This window comes from Falco cherrug, chromosome 18 (genome assembly GCF_023634085.1).
Source record: "Falco cherrug isolate bFalChe1 chromosome 18, bFalChe1.pri, whole genome shotgun sequence".
In the NCBI taxonomy this organism is placed as follows: domain Eukaryota; kingdom Metazoa; phylum Chordata; class Aves; order Falconiformes; family Falconidae; genus Falco; species Falco cherrug.
In genome coordinates, this window is record NC_073714.1 from 6,305,226 (window position 1) to 6,320,767 (window position 15,542).

Consider the following 15,542-nt stretch of genomic DNA (forward strand, 5'->3'; position numbering starts at 1 on the left):
TTGCTTTTTATTTCTCTTTTTTTCCCCTTAAAAACACGCCGCTCGGCGCAACTTCACCCCGCCGCCGCACAACTTCAGCCGTACACCAGCAACTTTCCACCATCGCCACCGACACCCACCCTCCCCCTACCACCCACCCACCCCCCGTTTAGATATCAAGAGCGTTACCGGAAAAAAGGGGTACGGCACCCCCTTGGAAAACGGGGGGCCGGGTGGGCTCGACCTGGAGCCAAGTGCATGCACGGCGGCGTGGGATGGGGGGGGGGGGGGGAAGGAAAAGTGGGGGTGAAAACGCGGGGTGCAAATTTTCCCCCCCCCTCCACCCCTGGTGGGTGTTGCAGCGGAGCTGCACGTTGTTGCTGCTGCTGCTGCTGCTGCTGCTGCTGCTGCTGCTGCTGCTGCTGCTGCTCCTGCTGCTGCTGCTGCTCCTGCTGCTTCCTTTGTTCTGCAGGCGCCCGCTCGGGGGACCCGCCGGCCGGCCGGGGGGCTCAAGGCCAGCGCCCTGCGACACCCCCCACCATGCTTTGCAGCGAGCAAGGGTGGGCGTGTGTGAGGGGGGGCACCCAGATCCTCTGGGGTTATGTGGGGGGGTGCACCCCGGTGGTGGTGGAGGGTTTGGGGGGGGAAGGGGGGGGGGGGCTGTGAGCTGGGGAGGGGGGTTGGGGGGGTGTTTATTGTAGGGTCGGTGGGATTGGGGGCGCACTGGGTTGTTACTGTGGGGGTGTCACTTGTGGGTCCCTACCAGGCTGTTATTGTAGGGTCCTCAGACGCAGGTCCGTGTCTGCCCCCCCTCCCCCGCCCCCCCCCCCCCCCCGGCTCTGTTGTTACTGGAGGGTCGTTAGCGGGTTAGCGGGGGTCCCTGCCCGTCTGCTCTGTTACTGTGGGGCTGCTGGAGAAACCCCCCGGGGGTGGCAGCCCAGCTCCTGTGCCCGCCCCCTATCCCACAGCCCCCCCAATCCCTGCCCCACAGCCCGGCCCAAATCCCCCCTTCCCCACCACACAGCCCCCCAATCCCTGCCCCATAGCCCCCCAAATCCCCCCTCCCCACCCCACACACCCCCAATCCCTGCTCCACACACCCCCCAAATCCCCCTGCCCACACAACAACCTCCCAATCCCTACCCCACAGCCCCCCCAAATTGCCCCTGCCCACCCCAAACCCCATCCCACACCCCCAATCCCTGCCCCACAGCACACACACCCCAAATCCCCCCTCCCCACCCCACACACCTCTAATCCCTGCCCCACAGCAACCCCCAAATCCCCCCCTCCCCACCCCAAGCCCCATCCTGCAGCCCCCCAAACCCTGCCCCGCAGCCCCCTCCCCCTCCAGAGCAGGTGCCCCTCACATGTGCTCAGCCCCCCCCCCCACCCCCCCAGCCTCCCTTAAAGGCAGAGGGTGGCCAGGCTGCCATCCTTGACCTGGAGGGACCACCCCACCCCCCTCACGCCAAGGGGTCTCGCTAAAGAGCCAACCCCCCTCCCCAGCAAAAGCCACCCAGTCGGTGCCACATCCCCCTGGTCTCCCCCAAACCCAGCCCAGCCAGCCCAGCCCCGGGGCCACCCCCACTCCCTGGCCACAAACACACCGCAAAACTGGGGGAAACCCCCAGGACAGCACAGCACCCCCTAGACCCCCCCCAACCCCATGCCACCCCCCACCCAGGGTTCAGGATGCAGAAAAGCTCGATGTCAGTTTGTTTTAATTTAAGGGGGGGGATAAAAATAAATTTATAAAATAATAAAATAGGGGGTGGTGGTGGTATAACTTAAACATGAGCAACAATGATTTTCCGTTGGAATTTAACCAGCTGAGGGGTTAAATCCACCTTACGGAGTATTCCTGGCTCCGGCATCTATAGAGGATCCCTATAGATGGGGAGGGGGGTCGCAGCGGCGACCTGGCCCCCAAGCCCACGGGGAGCACGCCATGCTGCCCCAAAGCTCATCACGTGCCTCTGCCTCCCATTATTTGCCTTAAAACCATCCCACATTGTCAGTGTCTTAAAATACACCCCTCGCCGAGGGGGACAGTTGGGAGACCAGGATTTGTCCCTTGTCCTTATGTCAGGATTTTTGGCGGGGGGCGATGCCCCTCTCCCGCCTCCGCTGCTCGGCGTGGGTACCGGCGGGCAGGGATGCTGCTGCTGCTGCTCACAGAGGGTCGGGATGCGACGGGGAAAGCTTCAGCTCGCAGTGCTGTCACGAAAGCCTCCACCTGCAGGGAGAAGTCAATGAGTGCGGCACCGGGATGGCACCGGGATGGCCCAGCTTTAAACCAACTTGGACCAAGGGTGTGGAAATTAACTTTTTTCCCCATGGGAAAATGAAGATGAGGGGGAAGCTGGGAGGCAGCACCCTGCCCGCGCTGCCGGCGCTCAGCGGGATGCTGCCAAGCTGTGCCGCCTTGGCTGTGCCCACCTGTGCCATGAGGACACCCTGCACGTCCGCGTCGTGCTCGAAGTCCTTGTCCACATCCAGCACCAGGACAGGTGCGTGCTTCACACCGGCAAAGTGGACCCTGAAGAAAGGAGGGAGAGAAGGGTTAAATACACACACACACACCCCAAATCAGGGGGGTCACCCCAAAACCACCACTGGTCCGGGTGCCAGGAGCACGGTGGGGGTGGGTTTAGACTCACTCCGTGGTCTTATCCACCAGCCAGTGCTCGTGCTGGGCATGGAGCTGCTGCAGGTATCCCAGCTGGATGCCCCCCTCCTCGCTCCGCGCCCTCCGCCGCAGCCGCTCCAGGCACGTCTGGGAGGCAGGAGGTTAACGGGAGAGCCAGGGGTAACGGGATGTGGGAGAGGGGGTAATGGGAGAGATGCGGGGTTAACGGGATGCAGGGAGAGATAGGTTGAAGGGATGCAGGGAGATTGATGGGATGCAGGGAGACGGGAGGTTAATGGGAGAGATGGGAGGTTATAGGGATGCGGGGAGACAAGAGGTTAATGGGAGAGACGGGAGGTTAACGGTTAACGGGATGCAGAAAGATGGGAGATTAATGGGAGAGAAGGGAGGTTAACGGGATGCAGGGAGATGGGAAGGTTAACGGGAGAGACAGGAGGTTAACCGGAGATGGGAGTTTAACGGGATGGAGGTGTCCAGCAAAGCATCGCCCGGGGAGCAGCCGGGCATCGAGCATCCCTGGAAGATGCTGCAGCCCTCCCCCCGCAACATCCACTCCAGAATCCACAGCAAAACTCCCGCCGGCATTCCCACAGGAACACAAGCAGGCCCCACTCCTCAGGGGCAGCGGCTTACGGTTAAACCCCAACATTCTGGCAATTCCAGGTGCTCGCCGGGCTCCGAGCGCCGGCCGCATCCCCCTCCGGCTGCGCTTGGGGGTCTCGCCCGCACCCACCTGCGGCGTTGCCCGCAGGTAGAGGAAGCCGTGGAGGGCGGCGTGGGACGTCAGGTGCCGCAGCAGGAATCCGTGCCACTCCTGGTAAATGGCCCACTCCAGCGCCTGCAGGTGCCCGGCCTCAAAGAGGTTCTTGGCGAAGACGTACCTGGCCAGGGACAGAGGTGGGACAGGGCAGCCGGCACTGCCAAGCCCCCCGCCCCCCCCCCCAGGTGACTTCATGGCTGGGTTTTTCCACCGACCAGGTACCACAGGCATTGCAATTAAGTCAGAAATCTTGAATTTGGGGCTCAGCGACGCTGGGGGCCGGGCAGCTGCCACTGCCACCACTGAAAGGACTCCAAGCCACTGCCTGACACAGTGGGGGATGGGGCAGCCACCAGCCAAAATTATTTGGGGGATAACAAAGGTCCAAATTGTCCAACAAGCTCATTTCTGTAATTAAGCATCACTCCGGGCTTCACTGGGGGGGGTGGCTCTGCTTGCCCCAGGTGCCATGACACGGGTGGTGTGGATGCTCGTTATCCCATTTAATCCCTTTATCCCACATCTTTCCTATTGGAACGTGGGGGTCCCGGGTACCTGTCGCTGTAGATGGAGCGCTCAAAGACCTGCACAGGGTGGGGGGTCCCAGGGGGGTGCTCGGCTGGTGGCTCCAGCATCGCCTTCAGCCGGCTGAGGCAGGAGAAGGTCTGGAAGGTGTAGGACCAGCGGGCTGGGTCCTGGTACATCATCTGGAGAAGGTTGGTGGAGCCCACGAGCGCCTACGAAAGAAGAGCTGGGGGGGTTGAGGCTGTCCCCCCTTACCGCCGCAGTGCCGGACGGACGATGCCGCGACGCAGCTGGTACCCGCCGTTACCTCCGCCGTGCCGCCGGCTGGCACCTTGCGCCACTGTGCCACGGGCTCGGTCACCAAGTGCCACTGGGGGAAGGTGGCAGCCAGCAGCCGCAGGAACGTCGATTTCCCCACGGCTACGGGGAGCAGCGCAGGGTGAGCCCGTGTGCCCCCCACCCCCCACCGCAGCTTTCTGGGGTGACCCCCTATCCCATAACGCACCTTACTGGGGTGTCCCCCCACCCCATAACGCAGCTTTCTGGGGTGAGCCCCCCACCCCCCACGGCAGCTTTCTGGCGTGCCCCCCCCCCCCATCGCAGCTTTCTGGGGTGCCCCCCCACCCCCAGCCAGGCAGCAATACTATTTAACTACAGAAATTAAGTCAGACCCCCCCTCAGCACCCAAAATCCCCACCTCCATCACCCACCAAATCCTCCTGCCCCCCCAAGCAGCTCCCCGCATCCCAAATTGTGTGTCCCCGTCCGTCCCCCCGTGTCGCCCCGCCCCCCCGGTACCGATGTTCCCCTCCAGGGCCAGGCGCAGGGTGGCCCCGCACCGCCCCATCCCGCCAACGCTTCCGCCTTCCCGCGTCATATGCTAATGAGATGGTAATGAGCGGCGCGCGCTGCCAAAGCCCCGTGACGTCAGCACGCGGGAAGCGCCGGGGAGGGGGGAGGAGCGGAAGCGGCAGCGGGAAGCACGCGCGGTGCGGGGTGGGTGGGTGGGATGTTAATTTATGCAAATGTGACCCCGCCCACCGCATGTCCTGGCAGCGCTGGCGGGGGTGGGGGGGGGAAGGGCGGGGCAGCAGCGTGGGGTGCGGGATCACCGGGGGATCAGGGGCACCGACGTGGGGTCAAGGGCGTTCACACGGGGTCAAGGGCATCGACGTGACACTGCAGACACCAGCGTGGGGTCAAGGGCATCAGCATGGGGTGGGGGACGCCAGCACGGGGCTGGGGGCACCACCGTGGGGTAACGTGGGGGGGGGGGACGCCAGCACGGGGCTGGGGGCACCACCGTGGGGTAACGTGGGGTGGGGGCCACCAGCACGGGGCTGGGGTCACCACCGTGGGGTAACATGGGGGGGGGCACCAGCATGGGGCTGGGGGCACCACCGTGGGGTAACGTGGGGGGGGGGACGCCAGCACAAGGCTGGGGGTCACCACCATGGGGTAACGTGGGGTGGGGGGCGCCAGCACGGGGCTGGGGTCACCACTGTGGGGTAACATGGGGGGGGGCACCAGCATGGGGCTGGGGGCACCACCGTGGGGTAACGTGGGGTGGGGGCCTCCAGCACAAGGCTGGGGTCACCACCATGGGGTAACGTGGGGTGGGGGGCACCAGCATGGGGCTGGGGGCACCAGCGTGGCGTAACGGGGGGGGCACCAGCACGGGGCTGGGGGCACCAGCGTGGCGTAACGTGGGGTGGGGGACACCAGCACGGGGCTGGGGTCACCAACATGGGGTCAAGGGCATCAACGTGACGCTGGGGGCACCAGCATGGGGTCAAAGGCATCAACATGGGGTTGGGTGGGGTCAAGGGCATCAACATGGGGTTGGGAGGCACCAACACAGGGCTGGGGGCACCAACGTGGGGTCAAGGGCATCGACATGACACAGGGGCACCAGCCCAGGGTCAAGGGCATTAACATGGGGTTGGGGGGCACCAGCATGGAGTCAAAGGCATCACCATCGGGTTGGGGGACACCAACACAGGGCTGGGGTCACCAACACGGGGTCAAGGGCATTGACACGGGGTTGGAGGCATCAATAGAAGGTTAGGGGGGGGACCAAGACAAGGTCAAGGGCATCAACACATGGTTAGAAGCGTGACCATGGGGTTGGGGGCACCAATGTGAGGTCAGGCGCATAGACATGGGGTTGGGGGCATCAACACAGGGTTGAGGGCATCAATGTGACATTGGGGGCATGAACATGGGGTCAGGGGCACAAATATGAGGTCAAGGGCATCAACATGGGGTTGGGGCCACAACATCACGTTGAGGGCACCAACATGAGGTCAACGGCATTGACACAGGGTTGGGGGCCACAACATGAGGTCAGAGGGCATCAACATGGGGTTAGAGGCCACAACATAAGGTCAAGGGCAACAACACAGGGTTGGGGGCCACAATGTGAGGTCAAAGGGCATCGACATGGGGTTGGGGGCATCAACATGGGTCAAGGACATCAACACAGGGTTGGGGGCCACAACATGGGTCAAGGACATCAACACAGGGTTGGGGGCCACAGTGTGAGGTCAAAGGGCATCGACACAGGGTTGGGGGCATCAACATGGGGTCAAGGGCAACACCACAGGGTTGGGGGCCACAATGTGAGGTCAAAGGGCATCGACATGGGGTTGGGGGCACCAACATCACTTTGGGGGCACCAACATGAGGTTAAGGGCATTGACACAGGTTTGGGGGCCACAACATGGGGTCAAAGGGCATCGACATGGGGTTGGAGGCCACAACATAAGGTCAAGGGCAACAACACAGGGTTGGGGGCCACAGTGTGAGGTCAAAGGGCATCGACATGGGGTGGGGGCCACAACATGGGTCAAGGACATCAACACAGGGTTGGGGGCCACAACATGGGTCAAGGACATCAACACAGGGTTGGGGGCCACAGTGTGAGGTCAAAGGGCATCGACACAGGGTTGGGGGCATCAACATGGGGTCAAGGGCAACACCACAGGGTTGGGGGCCACAACGTGAGGTCAAAGGGCATCGACATGGGGTGGGGGCCACAACATGGGTCAAGGACATCAACACAGGGTTGGGGGCCACAGTGTGAGGTCAAAGGGCATTGACATGGGGTTGGGGGCATCAACATGGGGTCAAGGGCAACAACACAGGGTTGGGGGCCACAGTGTGAGGTCAAAGGGCATTGACATGGGGTGGGGGCCACAACATGGGTCAAGGACATCAACACAGGGTTGGGGGCCACAGTGTGAGGTCAAAGGGCATCGACACAGGGTTGGGGGCATCAACATGGGGTCAAGGGCAACACCACAGGGTTGGGGGCCACAACGTGAGGTCAAAGGGCATCGACATGGAGTTGGGGGCATAGACATGGGGTCAAGGGCAACAACACAGGGTTGGGGGCCACAGTGTGAGGTCAAAGGGCATCGACATGGGGTTGGGGGCACCAACATCACATTGGGGGCACCAACATGAGGTTAAGGGCATTGACACAGGTTTGGGGGCCACAACATGGGGTCAAAGGGCATCGACATGGGGTTGGAGGCCACAACATAAGGTCGAGGGCAACAACACAGGGTTGGGGGCCACAGTGTGAGGTCAAAGGGCATCGACATGGGGTTGGGGGCATCAACATAAGGTCAAGGGCAACAACACAGGGTTGGGGGCCACAGTGTGAGGTCAAAGGGCATCGACACAGGGTTGGGGGCATCAACATGGGGTCAAGGGCAACACCACAGGGTTGGGGGCCACAACGTGAGGTCAAAGGGCATCGACATGGGGTGGGGGCCACAACATGGGGTCAAATGGCATCAACATGGTGTTGGGGGCATCAAGGCAGAATCGAGGGCATCAGCATGATGACAGGGGCACCAACATGAGGTTGGGGCTTCCCCACCCCTCCCCCCATTACCCTCATCCCCCTCCCCCTGCCCCTCCCCCCCAACCCCCCAGAATCTCCCAGAAAAGGGGCCGAGCCTGGAGAAAAGGCTTTAATGCGCAGTGGGTGGCAGGGAGGAGCAGCGGGGACCGAGGAGGAGCGCAGCACCCGGGCCGGGGTGGGGGGGCCGCCGTGGGGCGGGGAGGGGGCTTAGAAGCATTTTCGGTGGACGATGGAGGGTCCGGCCTCGTCGTACTCGGGTTTGCTGATCCACATCTGCTGGAAGGTGGAGAGGGACGCCAGGATGGAGCCGCCGATCCACACCGAGTACTTGCGCTCCGGCGGGGCGATGATCTGCCGAGACACCGGCCGTTAGGATGCACCCCTTGATCCACCACCCCAAATCTCCACCAGGAGAGGATTTTGGGGTGTTGGTGGCCATGGTTTGCCCCCCAGACACCCCCACCCCAAAACCTACTTTGATCTTCATGGTGCTGGGAGCCAGCGCCGTGATTTCCTTCTGCATGCGGTCAGCGATGCCGGGGTACATGGTGGTGCCACCGGACAACACGTTGTTGGCGTACAGGTCCTTGCGAATGTCGATGTCACACTTCATGATGGAGTTGTAGGTCGTCTCATGGATGCCAGCTGATTCCATGCCTGGGGTGGAAGGGGGCTGTTAGCACCCTGACCCCCACCCAAGTCTCCTCAGGGCTTCCCAAAAGAGCCAAAGAGCCATGGTGTCACCCATGGGTTGCTCCCCACGTTTGGGGTGCGAAGGGCTTGGGAGAGCCCTGAGACACCTCAGCGAGGCACCCATGGGAGCTGGTTGTCCGCTGGTGGGGATGGGGGGCAACCACCGAGGGGGCAGCCAGGGCAATTTGGGGTGGGCTCACCGATGAAGGAAGGTTGGAAGAGGGTCTCGGGGCAGCGGAACCGCTCGTTCCCGATGGTGATGACCTGCCCGTCGGGGAGCTCGTAGCTCTTCTCCAGCGAGGAGGAGGAGGCAGCTGTGGCCATCTCGTTCTCGAAGTCGAGGGCCACGTAGCAGAGCTTCTCCTTGATATCGCGCACGATTTCCCGCTCGGCTGTGGAAGACGATGGCAAACGGGCTTAAGCCGGTGCCACGGCGGCACCACGGGGTCGCCCATCACCCCGTACCCCCCTCCTGGCCCCGTACCGGTGGTGACGAAGGAGTAGCCCCTCTCGGTGAGGATCTTCATGAGGTAGTCAGTGAGGTCGCGGCCGGCCAAGTCAAGACGCATGATGGCGTGGGGCAGAGCGTAGCCCTCGTAGATGGGCACGTTGTGGGTGACACCGTCCCCGGAGTCGAGGACGATGCCTGGGAAGCGGGAAGAAGGTGAGGGAGGGGCCTTGGTCCCTTCCCCATCACCTGTGGTCACCGGGATGCTGCGTGTCCTACTACTCACCTGTGGTGCGACCAGAGGCGTAGAGGGAGAGGACGGCTTGGATGGCGACGTACATGGCGGGGACGTTGAAGGTTTCAAACATGATCTGGGATGGTGAAGGAGCCAGCGGGTTAGGGGGGGACCACAGAGGTCCCCAGCACATCCCACCCTGACCCACGGGGGCTGTGCCTTCCCGCAGAGACAGGGTCAACAGATTGCATGGAAAAATACGCGGGTTGTTGCATTGCACGGAAAAACACACGGATTGTTGCATTGCACTGAAAAATATGCGGATTGTTGCATTGCACGGAAAAACACACAAATCGTTGCTCTGCATGGAAAAACACACGGATTGTTGCATTGCATGGAAAAAACATGCAGATCGTTGCATTGCATGGAAAAACACATGGATTGTTGCATTGCATGGAAAAACATGCAGATTGTTGCATTGCATGGAAAAACACGCGGATTGTTGCATTGCATGGAAAAACACGCGGGTCGTTGCATTGCATGGAAAAACATGCGGATCGTTGCATTGCATGGAAAAACACACGGATCGTTGCATTGCATGGAAAAACATGCGGATTGTTGCATTGCATGGAAAAACACGCGGATCGTTGCATTGCATGGAAAAACACGCGGATTGTTGCATTGCATGGAAAAAACACGCGGATCGTTGCATTGCATGGAAAAACATGCGGATTGTTGCATTGCATGGAAAAACACGCGGATCGTTGCATTGCATGGAAAAACATGCGGATCGTTGCATTGCATGGAAAAACACGCGGATCGTTGCATTGCATGGAAAAAACACGCGGATCGTTGCATTGCATGGAAAAACACGCGGATCGTTGCATTGCATGGAAAAACATGCGGATTGTTGCATTGCATGGAAAAACACGCGGATCGTTGCATTGCATGGAAAAACACGCGGATCGTTGCATTGCATGGAAAAAACACGCGGATCGTTGCATTGCATGGAAAAACATGCGGATTGTTGCATTGCATGGAAAAAACACGCGGATCGTTGCATTGCATGGAAAAACATGCGGATTGTTGCATTGCATGGAAAAACACGCGGATCGTTGCATTGCATGGAAAAACATGCGGATTGTTGCATTGCATGGAAAAACACGTGGATCGTTGCATTGCATGGAAAAACATGCGGATTGTTGCATTGCATGGAAAAATAAGTGGATTGTTGCATTGCACGGGCGCGTGGGTCAGCACATGGCGCAGAACAACACGCAGGTGGCTGCGTTGCACTGAGGAGCACGTGGGTCAGCGCATCACATGGAAACATGAGTCATGGCATTGCACAGGGCGTCACACACGTCAGCGCGTTGCACGGCACAGCCCGCGGGTCCACGTGAGCCGGCGAGCCCACCGCTAGGAGCTCAACCACCGCCCGCTCCTCCATCCCGCGCCAGCCCCTGGTGACAGCCAGCTCCATCCAGCTAAACCCCCAACGCCCCCAGACCCCTGCGGTTTCGGAGGGTCCGTCCCCACCACCAGGTGTCCCACGGCGCCTTACCTGGGTCATCTTCTCCCGGTTGGCCTTGGGGTTGAGGGGCGCCTCGGTGAGCAGCGTGGGGTGCTCCTCGGGGGCCACGCGCAGCTCGTTGTAGAAGGAGTGGTGCCAGATCTAAGGCGGGCGATGGAGAATTGGGGTCTTACCCCAAACTGGGGCCAGCACCCACTCCCCATCCCGGCCCTGGGGGTCTCACCTTCTCCATGTCATCCCAGTTGGTGATGATGCCGTGCTCGATGGGGTACTTGAGCGTGAGGATGCCCCTCTTGCTCTGCGCCTCGTCGCCCACGTAGCTGTCTTTCTGCCCCATGCCTACCATGACACCCTAACGCCGCGAGAGGCAGCCTCATTAGCCTCATTTTGCTAATTAACGCAGGGCATAATTAACAGGGGGTGGCTGGGGGCTGCCTCTGGGTACCCACCTGGTGCCGGGGCCGCCCCACGATGGAGGGGAAGACGGCGCGGGGGGCATCGTCACCGGCAAAGCCGGCTTTGCAGAGGCCGGAGCCGTTGTCGCAGACCAGGGCGGTGGTCTCCTCCTCGCACATGGTGGGGCCGGTGGCTGGTGGTCAGGGGGACCTGGGGGAAAAGCTGGGGCAAGGGGGGAAAAGCAGCGTTAAAGGGAGGGTGAGGAGGGGGTGACGCCGTGCCACCATGTCCGGCTTTGGGTGTCGGAAGGGTTTGGAGTCCTTGGGGATGCACAGCCCCGCAAAATCCTTGGGGGGGGGGGGGGGTGGCTGCCAGCTGGGACCCCGGTGTGGTGGTGCTGGGAGCGGGTGATGCTCATCCCCCACAGATGCTGCTCCGTGCGATGCTGCTGCTCCATCCGTCGCCAGCCAGTGCCCGAACGGGAGCCAAAGCCTGGTGCCCATGCTCAGCTCCGGCGTTGCCAGGCCGGTGCTCCCGAGCGGGCGGGGGGAGGGCAGGCGATGGCCTCTCGTCCAGTTCGGTCTCAGCAGCTCCTTGCTGCTCTGCCCTCGCATCCTTTCCCAAAAACGGGGCAAAAACTCACCCTTCCCAGAGGGTGCCACTCTCCACCAGCAGATGCGCTCCTGAATCCAGAGGGAAGCAGGCAAAAACCTCGCAGGAGCCCAAAAAGAAAAGAAAAAAACCCCAAAATCTTGGGGATTTCTGGAAGAGCACGACCCGCTTTGGCCGCAGCCCAGCTCTCGTTGCCTCCGTGGAAGCCCCTGGCTGGGGGGATGCGCTGGGGTGGCCACTGCACCCCGTCTGCGCAAACCCAGTCGGGGCCACCCCATAAATGCTGGGGCACCCTGAACCACCCCGGGGTGGTTTTTTTTTTTCTTCCCGCTGTCCTGCAAGCCAGAGGGGAGGCAGGGCTGGGCAGTACTCACCGCAGAGGCGAGAGCTCCTTTCCTCTGGGACCGAGTCCCAGGGCGCCTTTGGTATAAATACCAGGAGCCCGTGAAACCTCAGAGGCGGATCCTCTCTAAACAAAGACCCTAAATAGGCTAAGTGATGGTGTGTTAGCCATATGGCCATATAAGGTGTTTTATTTCATTAAATTGACCTTGGACCGATGGTAGGACCCAGCACGGTTAATTATTGTAAGAAAAATGTATGTGGGGATGCTTGGGAGGCAAGAGCCAATTTGGGAGTCTGTTCCTTTTATGCTCCGCTCCGATAAACAAGTGAGACACAAATCCTTATAAGCGACACTCTCGGCAAAAAGGGGGTGGAAGCAGCTCCGGTTCCCGGGGAGAGCGCGGAGAAACCCCACCCGAGCGGTGGTGGGGGTCAGGGCTCTGCTGGGGGGGACACCCCGCGGCCCGGACGGGAGTTTGACATCTCCGAGATGCTGGAAACGCACCAAGTTGGCGCATCGCTCCCTCCCAGCCTCAGCTCCCCCGTATCCCCGGCATTCGGCACCTTTGGGGTCTCTCTCCCAGGGGGGTTTCTCTCTCTGCCCCCCATGTTGGGCTTTCGGTCCCCCAAAGCCCCTCACCTCCCAGATGCTCGGCTGGAGCAGGATGCCTGAATCCCAGCCCTGCATCACGGGGGTACCCAGCTCCTCACCCCCTCCCCCAGGGGGTGTTGGAGGCTGGATGAGCCCAGACCCCCCCCAGGCACAACAGGGGTGCTGTCCCTGCCCCTCATGCCTGATCGTGGCATGGGGGGGGGCAGAGCCACCCCCAGCCCTGTACAAAGCCAGTGGAGCCCGAGGGGCCCGTGGCCCTCGCAGGGGCCAACCAGCAGCTGCAACCCCCCAGCTGCCTTCTTAAGGGCAACGGTCCCACGTTGGGGACCCCCCACAAGGAGCTGGGGCAGGGGAGATGACCCAGAGCCACCCCCCGGGGCTACAGGGGCTCGGGCTGCAGATGGGGAAACTGAGGCGCAGGGTGCCCGGGCTGCCTCCTGCTTTGCTCTACCGGGTGCCAAGCCGGGCTCCGGGCAGGGGCACCACGGCACCGGTGCAGCACCAAGGACCGGGGGCTGCAGGGTCCCACCACCACCGGAATGGACTCGCGTCCTGGTGTCCCCCCATGGCCCCGGAGGGATGGAGCAGACCCTGGGCTGTCACCCCACAGGGCAGGACAGCGACCTGGTGCCTCCCCAGCCTGCTAGCAGCTCCACCAACATCCCCCCTGGGTGGCTCTGTCCCATTTGTCCCCTTTTTTCCGGGAAAACCCGGATTTGTCCCCCGCCTGTGCACTTGCCGGTGTGCCCACCGCACAGCCCTGGGGACCAGCCGCTGCCTTCCCATCCCAACCCTGTTCCCTTGGTCCGATGCCAAACATGAGGTCACCGAGGCAAAAGGTTGCCATATATGACATGATGCAAAAAAAAAAAAAAAAAAAAAAAAAATATTAACCCCAAACCCAGCGGAGAGTTGAGGGGGGAAAAAAATAAATATATCTGAGGTTGAATGTGCCGGGAGAGTCCTGGGGGGAGGGAGCGGAGCTGGTGGCAGGACCCCATCCCACCCTGAGGTGGTGGGGACCGTGCCAAAGCCACCCAGAGCAACCCACGGGGCATCCCCCTGCGACCTCACTGCAGCACCAGCTCAGGGGGCTCCTCCATCCTCGGCCCAGCCCGAGGCACCGGGTACCCAACGCGGCCCTCGGCACCTCGGCACGGCCAGTTGGAGCTGGGCCGGCGCGGCAGCAGCCGTGCAGCCTAAAAAGGCAACGTTTGGCCACCACAGCCAATCCAGCCGGCGGCCGTGCCGGGGCTGGGCGCTGGGGAGGGTGCCCGGCGGCCCTGGGATGCTCGAGGAACGCCAAGCATCCCCGAGGCTGGCGCTGGGATGAAGGCAGGATGAGGAGGGGGCCAAGTCCCGGTTTGCCAGGGGATTTCAGAATTCCCGGCCCTCCGCACCTCCCTACAAGGGTAACGTTCGCGCTTTAAACCTCTTGGGCTGCCGCAGAGGATGGACAACCCGGCAGCGAGAGCCGGGGCAGGGATTTGGGTCAGGTCCCAAGTCCGAGGCAGAGATAAGCATCACCCCCTGCCTGCAGGAAACCCCCGAACACACAACCCCTGTCACTGCAGAAAATAAAAACTATTTCTGTTGGGGTTTAGCGCCTACCAAATTCAACCCCCCATGCTGAGCAACTTTACGATGTAACAGTCACATCTGGGGCAGCTGGATAGAGGGGAGGGTGAGCGGGACGCAGGCGGCAGTGCCAGGCTATCAGCATTCATCCTGCCACGCAAAAGTGATGACTCAGTGACTTTAAGTGAAAAAATGCGATTAAAAAGCCGCCAGCTCAGAGAGTGCGAGGCAGCAGCTGGCCGCTGACGTGAGAAACGCAGCCCTCGCAGCCGGCTGCGCAGTATTTCAAAAATTCTCCACGAGGGTTTTATCGGTCACTGGGACAAACTTACACACAAAGTTGTGATTTGCCACCAGCTCCTCGCCCTGGCTGGTGCTCTCTGCTCGATGCTGGGGTCAGCTCAGCCCTGAGACCTTCAGGGATGGGGAGTGGAGATAAATATTCGCCGTCCGTTTGAAGGAATTGCCGCTTTGCAAGACGGGCTTGCCCGGCTCTCGTCCCCGCAGTGGGGGGGGGGGGGGGCGTCAGGGTGAAGAGCAGATGGCTCCATCCTGCACGGGGCTGTGGGATGAGCATCCCTACCCCCAGGCTGCAAAACCCACCCTGGAGCACGGTTTAAATAAATCAGGTCTGAAAATTAGTTTCTACAGCTGCCCCTGAAGTCCACTTGCTTCCTTCCCACTGCCGGGGGCGGGGGGTGGGGCGGGGGGTAGCTGGGTTCCAAAACTGAGCGCAAAAACGATGGTGGCAGCAGTTTGTCACGCAGGAGGCAGGGCGGTAGCCGTCACAAATAAACACAACCCCTACATAAACAGATTCCTTCCCTGCTCTCAACCTCACCAGAGCCCTCCAACCCCCTGATCTAGCTTGAAAAAAAAAAAACAAACCCCAAGCAGCAAAAGAAACCCAGCCAAGATCACGCAACCATCTGCCTTAAACTGTACACCACAGATTTTTGTACATCCAAGGACAAGGACATGACACAGAGAACAGGTCTGCGTGCACGCCAGAGGTGGGAAGGCAGCTCCAGCCATCTCCCCCCTCCCCGCGCAGCCACGTGCTGATGGTCATCATCCTGCCCGAGGACGTGGAGACGCTGCGCATCACGCTCAGCCCTTGGAGCCCAGATGCTTCCACCTTCCAGCACCGCTGCTCCCCTCCCCACGGCGGCAGAAGCGAGGGTGGAGATGCAGCGCGGAGTGCGGGGAAGGAAAACGGCCGCGGGGTGGTCCCCCAGCAGTAATTCGGAGGGGGTCCCCAGCCAAACGTGACATCACGGGGTGCTTGTTCTCAGCC

General features: G+C 61.4%; 2 protein-coding genes across 3 annotated transcripts; both read right to left on the minus strand.

Annotated features, from left to right (window-relative positions):
- Positions 1–1,686: 1,686 nt before the first annotated feature.
- Positions 1,687–4,787, minus strand: DGUOK (deoxyguanosine kinase). 2 transcript variants are annotated; one of them, XM_055696384.1, is made up of 7 exons: positions 4,716–4,787; positions 4,225–4,337; positions 3,948–4,129; positions 3,366–3,513; positions 2,643–2,758; positions 2,422–2,521; positions 1,687–2,218 (listed from the first exon to the last, which is right to left on the minus strand). In XM_055696384.1, the coding sequence occupies exons 1-7, from the start codon at positions 4,762–4,764 to the stop codon at positions 2,063–2,065; spliced, it is 864 nt and encodes a 287-aa protein (XP_055552359.1). In that variant the 5' UTR covers positions 4,765–4,787; the 3' UTR covers positions 1,687–2,062. The 2 variants fall into 2 exon arrangements, with proteins under 2 accessions (XP_055552359.1, XP_055552360.1); XM_055696385.1 differs by lacking the exon at positions 4,225–4,337 and having other exon boundaries at positions 4,716–4,784.
- Positions 4,788–7,866: 3,079 nt separating this feature from the next.
- ACTG2 (actin gamma 2, smooth muscle) lies at positions 7,867–12,154 on the minus strand. Its single transcript, XM_014279155.3, has 9 exons — positions 12,084–12,154; positions 11,151–11,319; positions 10,925–11,053; positions 10,732–10,842; positions 9,219–9,303; positions 8,969–9,130; positions 8,685–8,876; positions 8,267–8,448; positions 7,867–8,142 (listed from the first exon to the last, which is right to left on the minus strand). Exons 2-9 carry the CDS (start codon positions 11,274–11,276, stop codon positions 7,999–8,001), a joined length of 1,131 nt encoding a protein of 376 aa, XP_014134630.3. The 5' UTR covers positions 11,277–11,319; positions 12,084–12,154; the 3' UTR covers positions 7,867–7,998.
- Between the last annotated feature and the right edge of the window lie 3,388 nt (positions 12,155–15,542).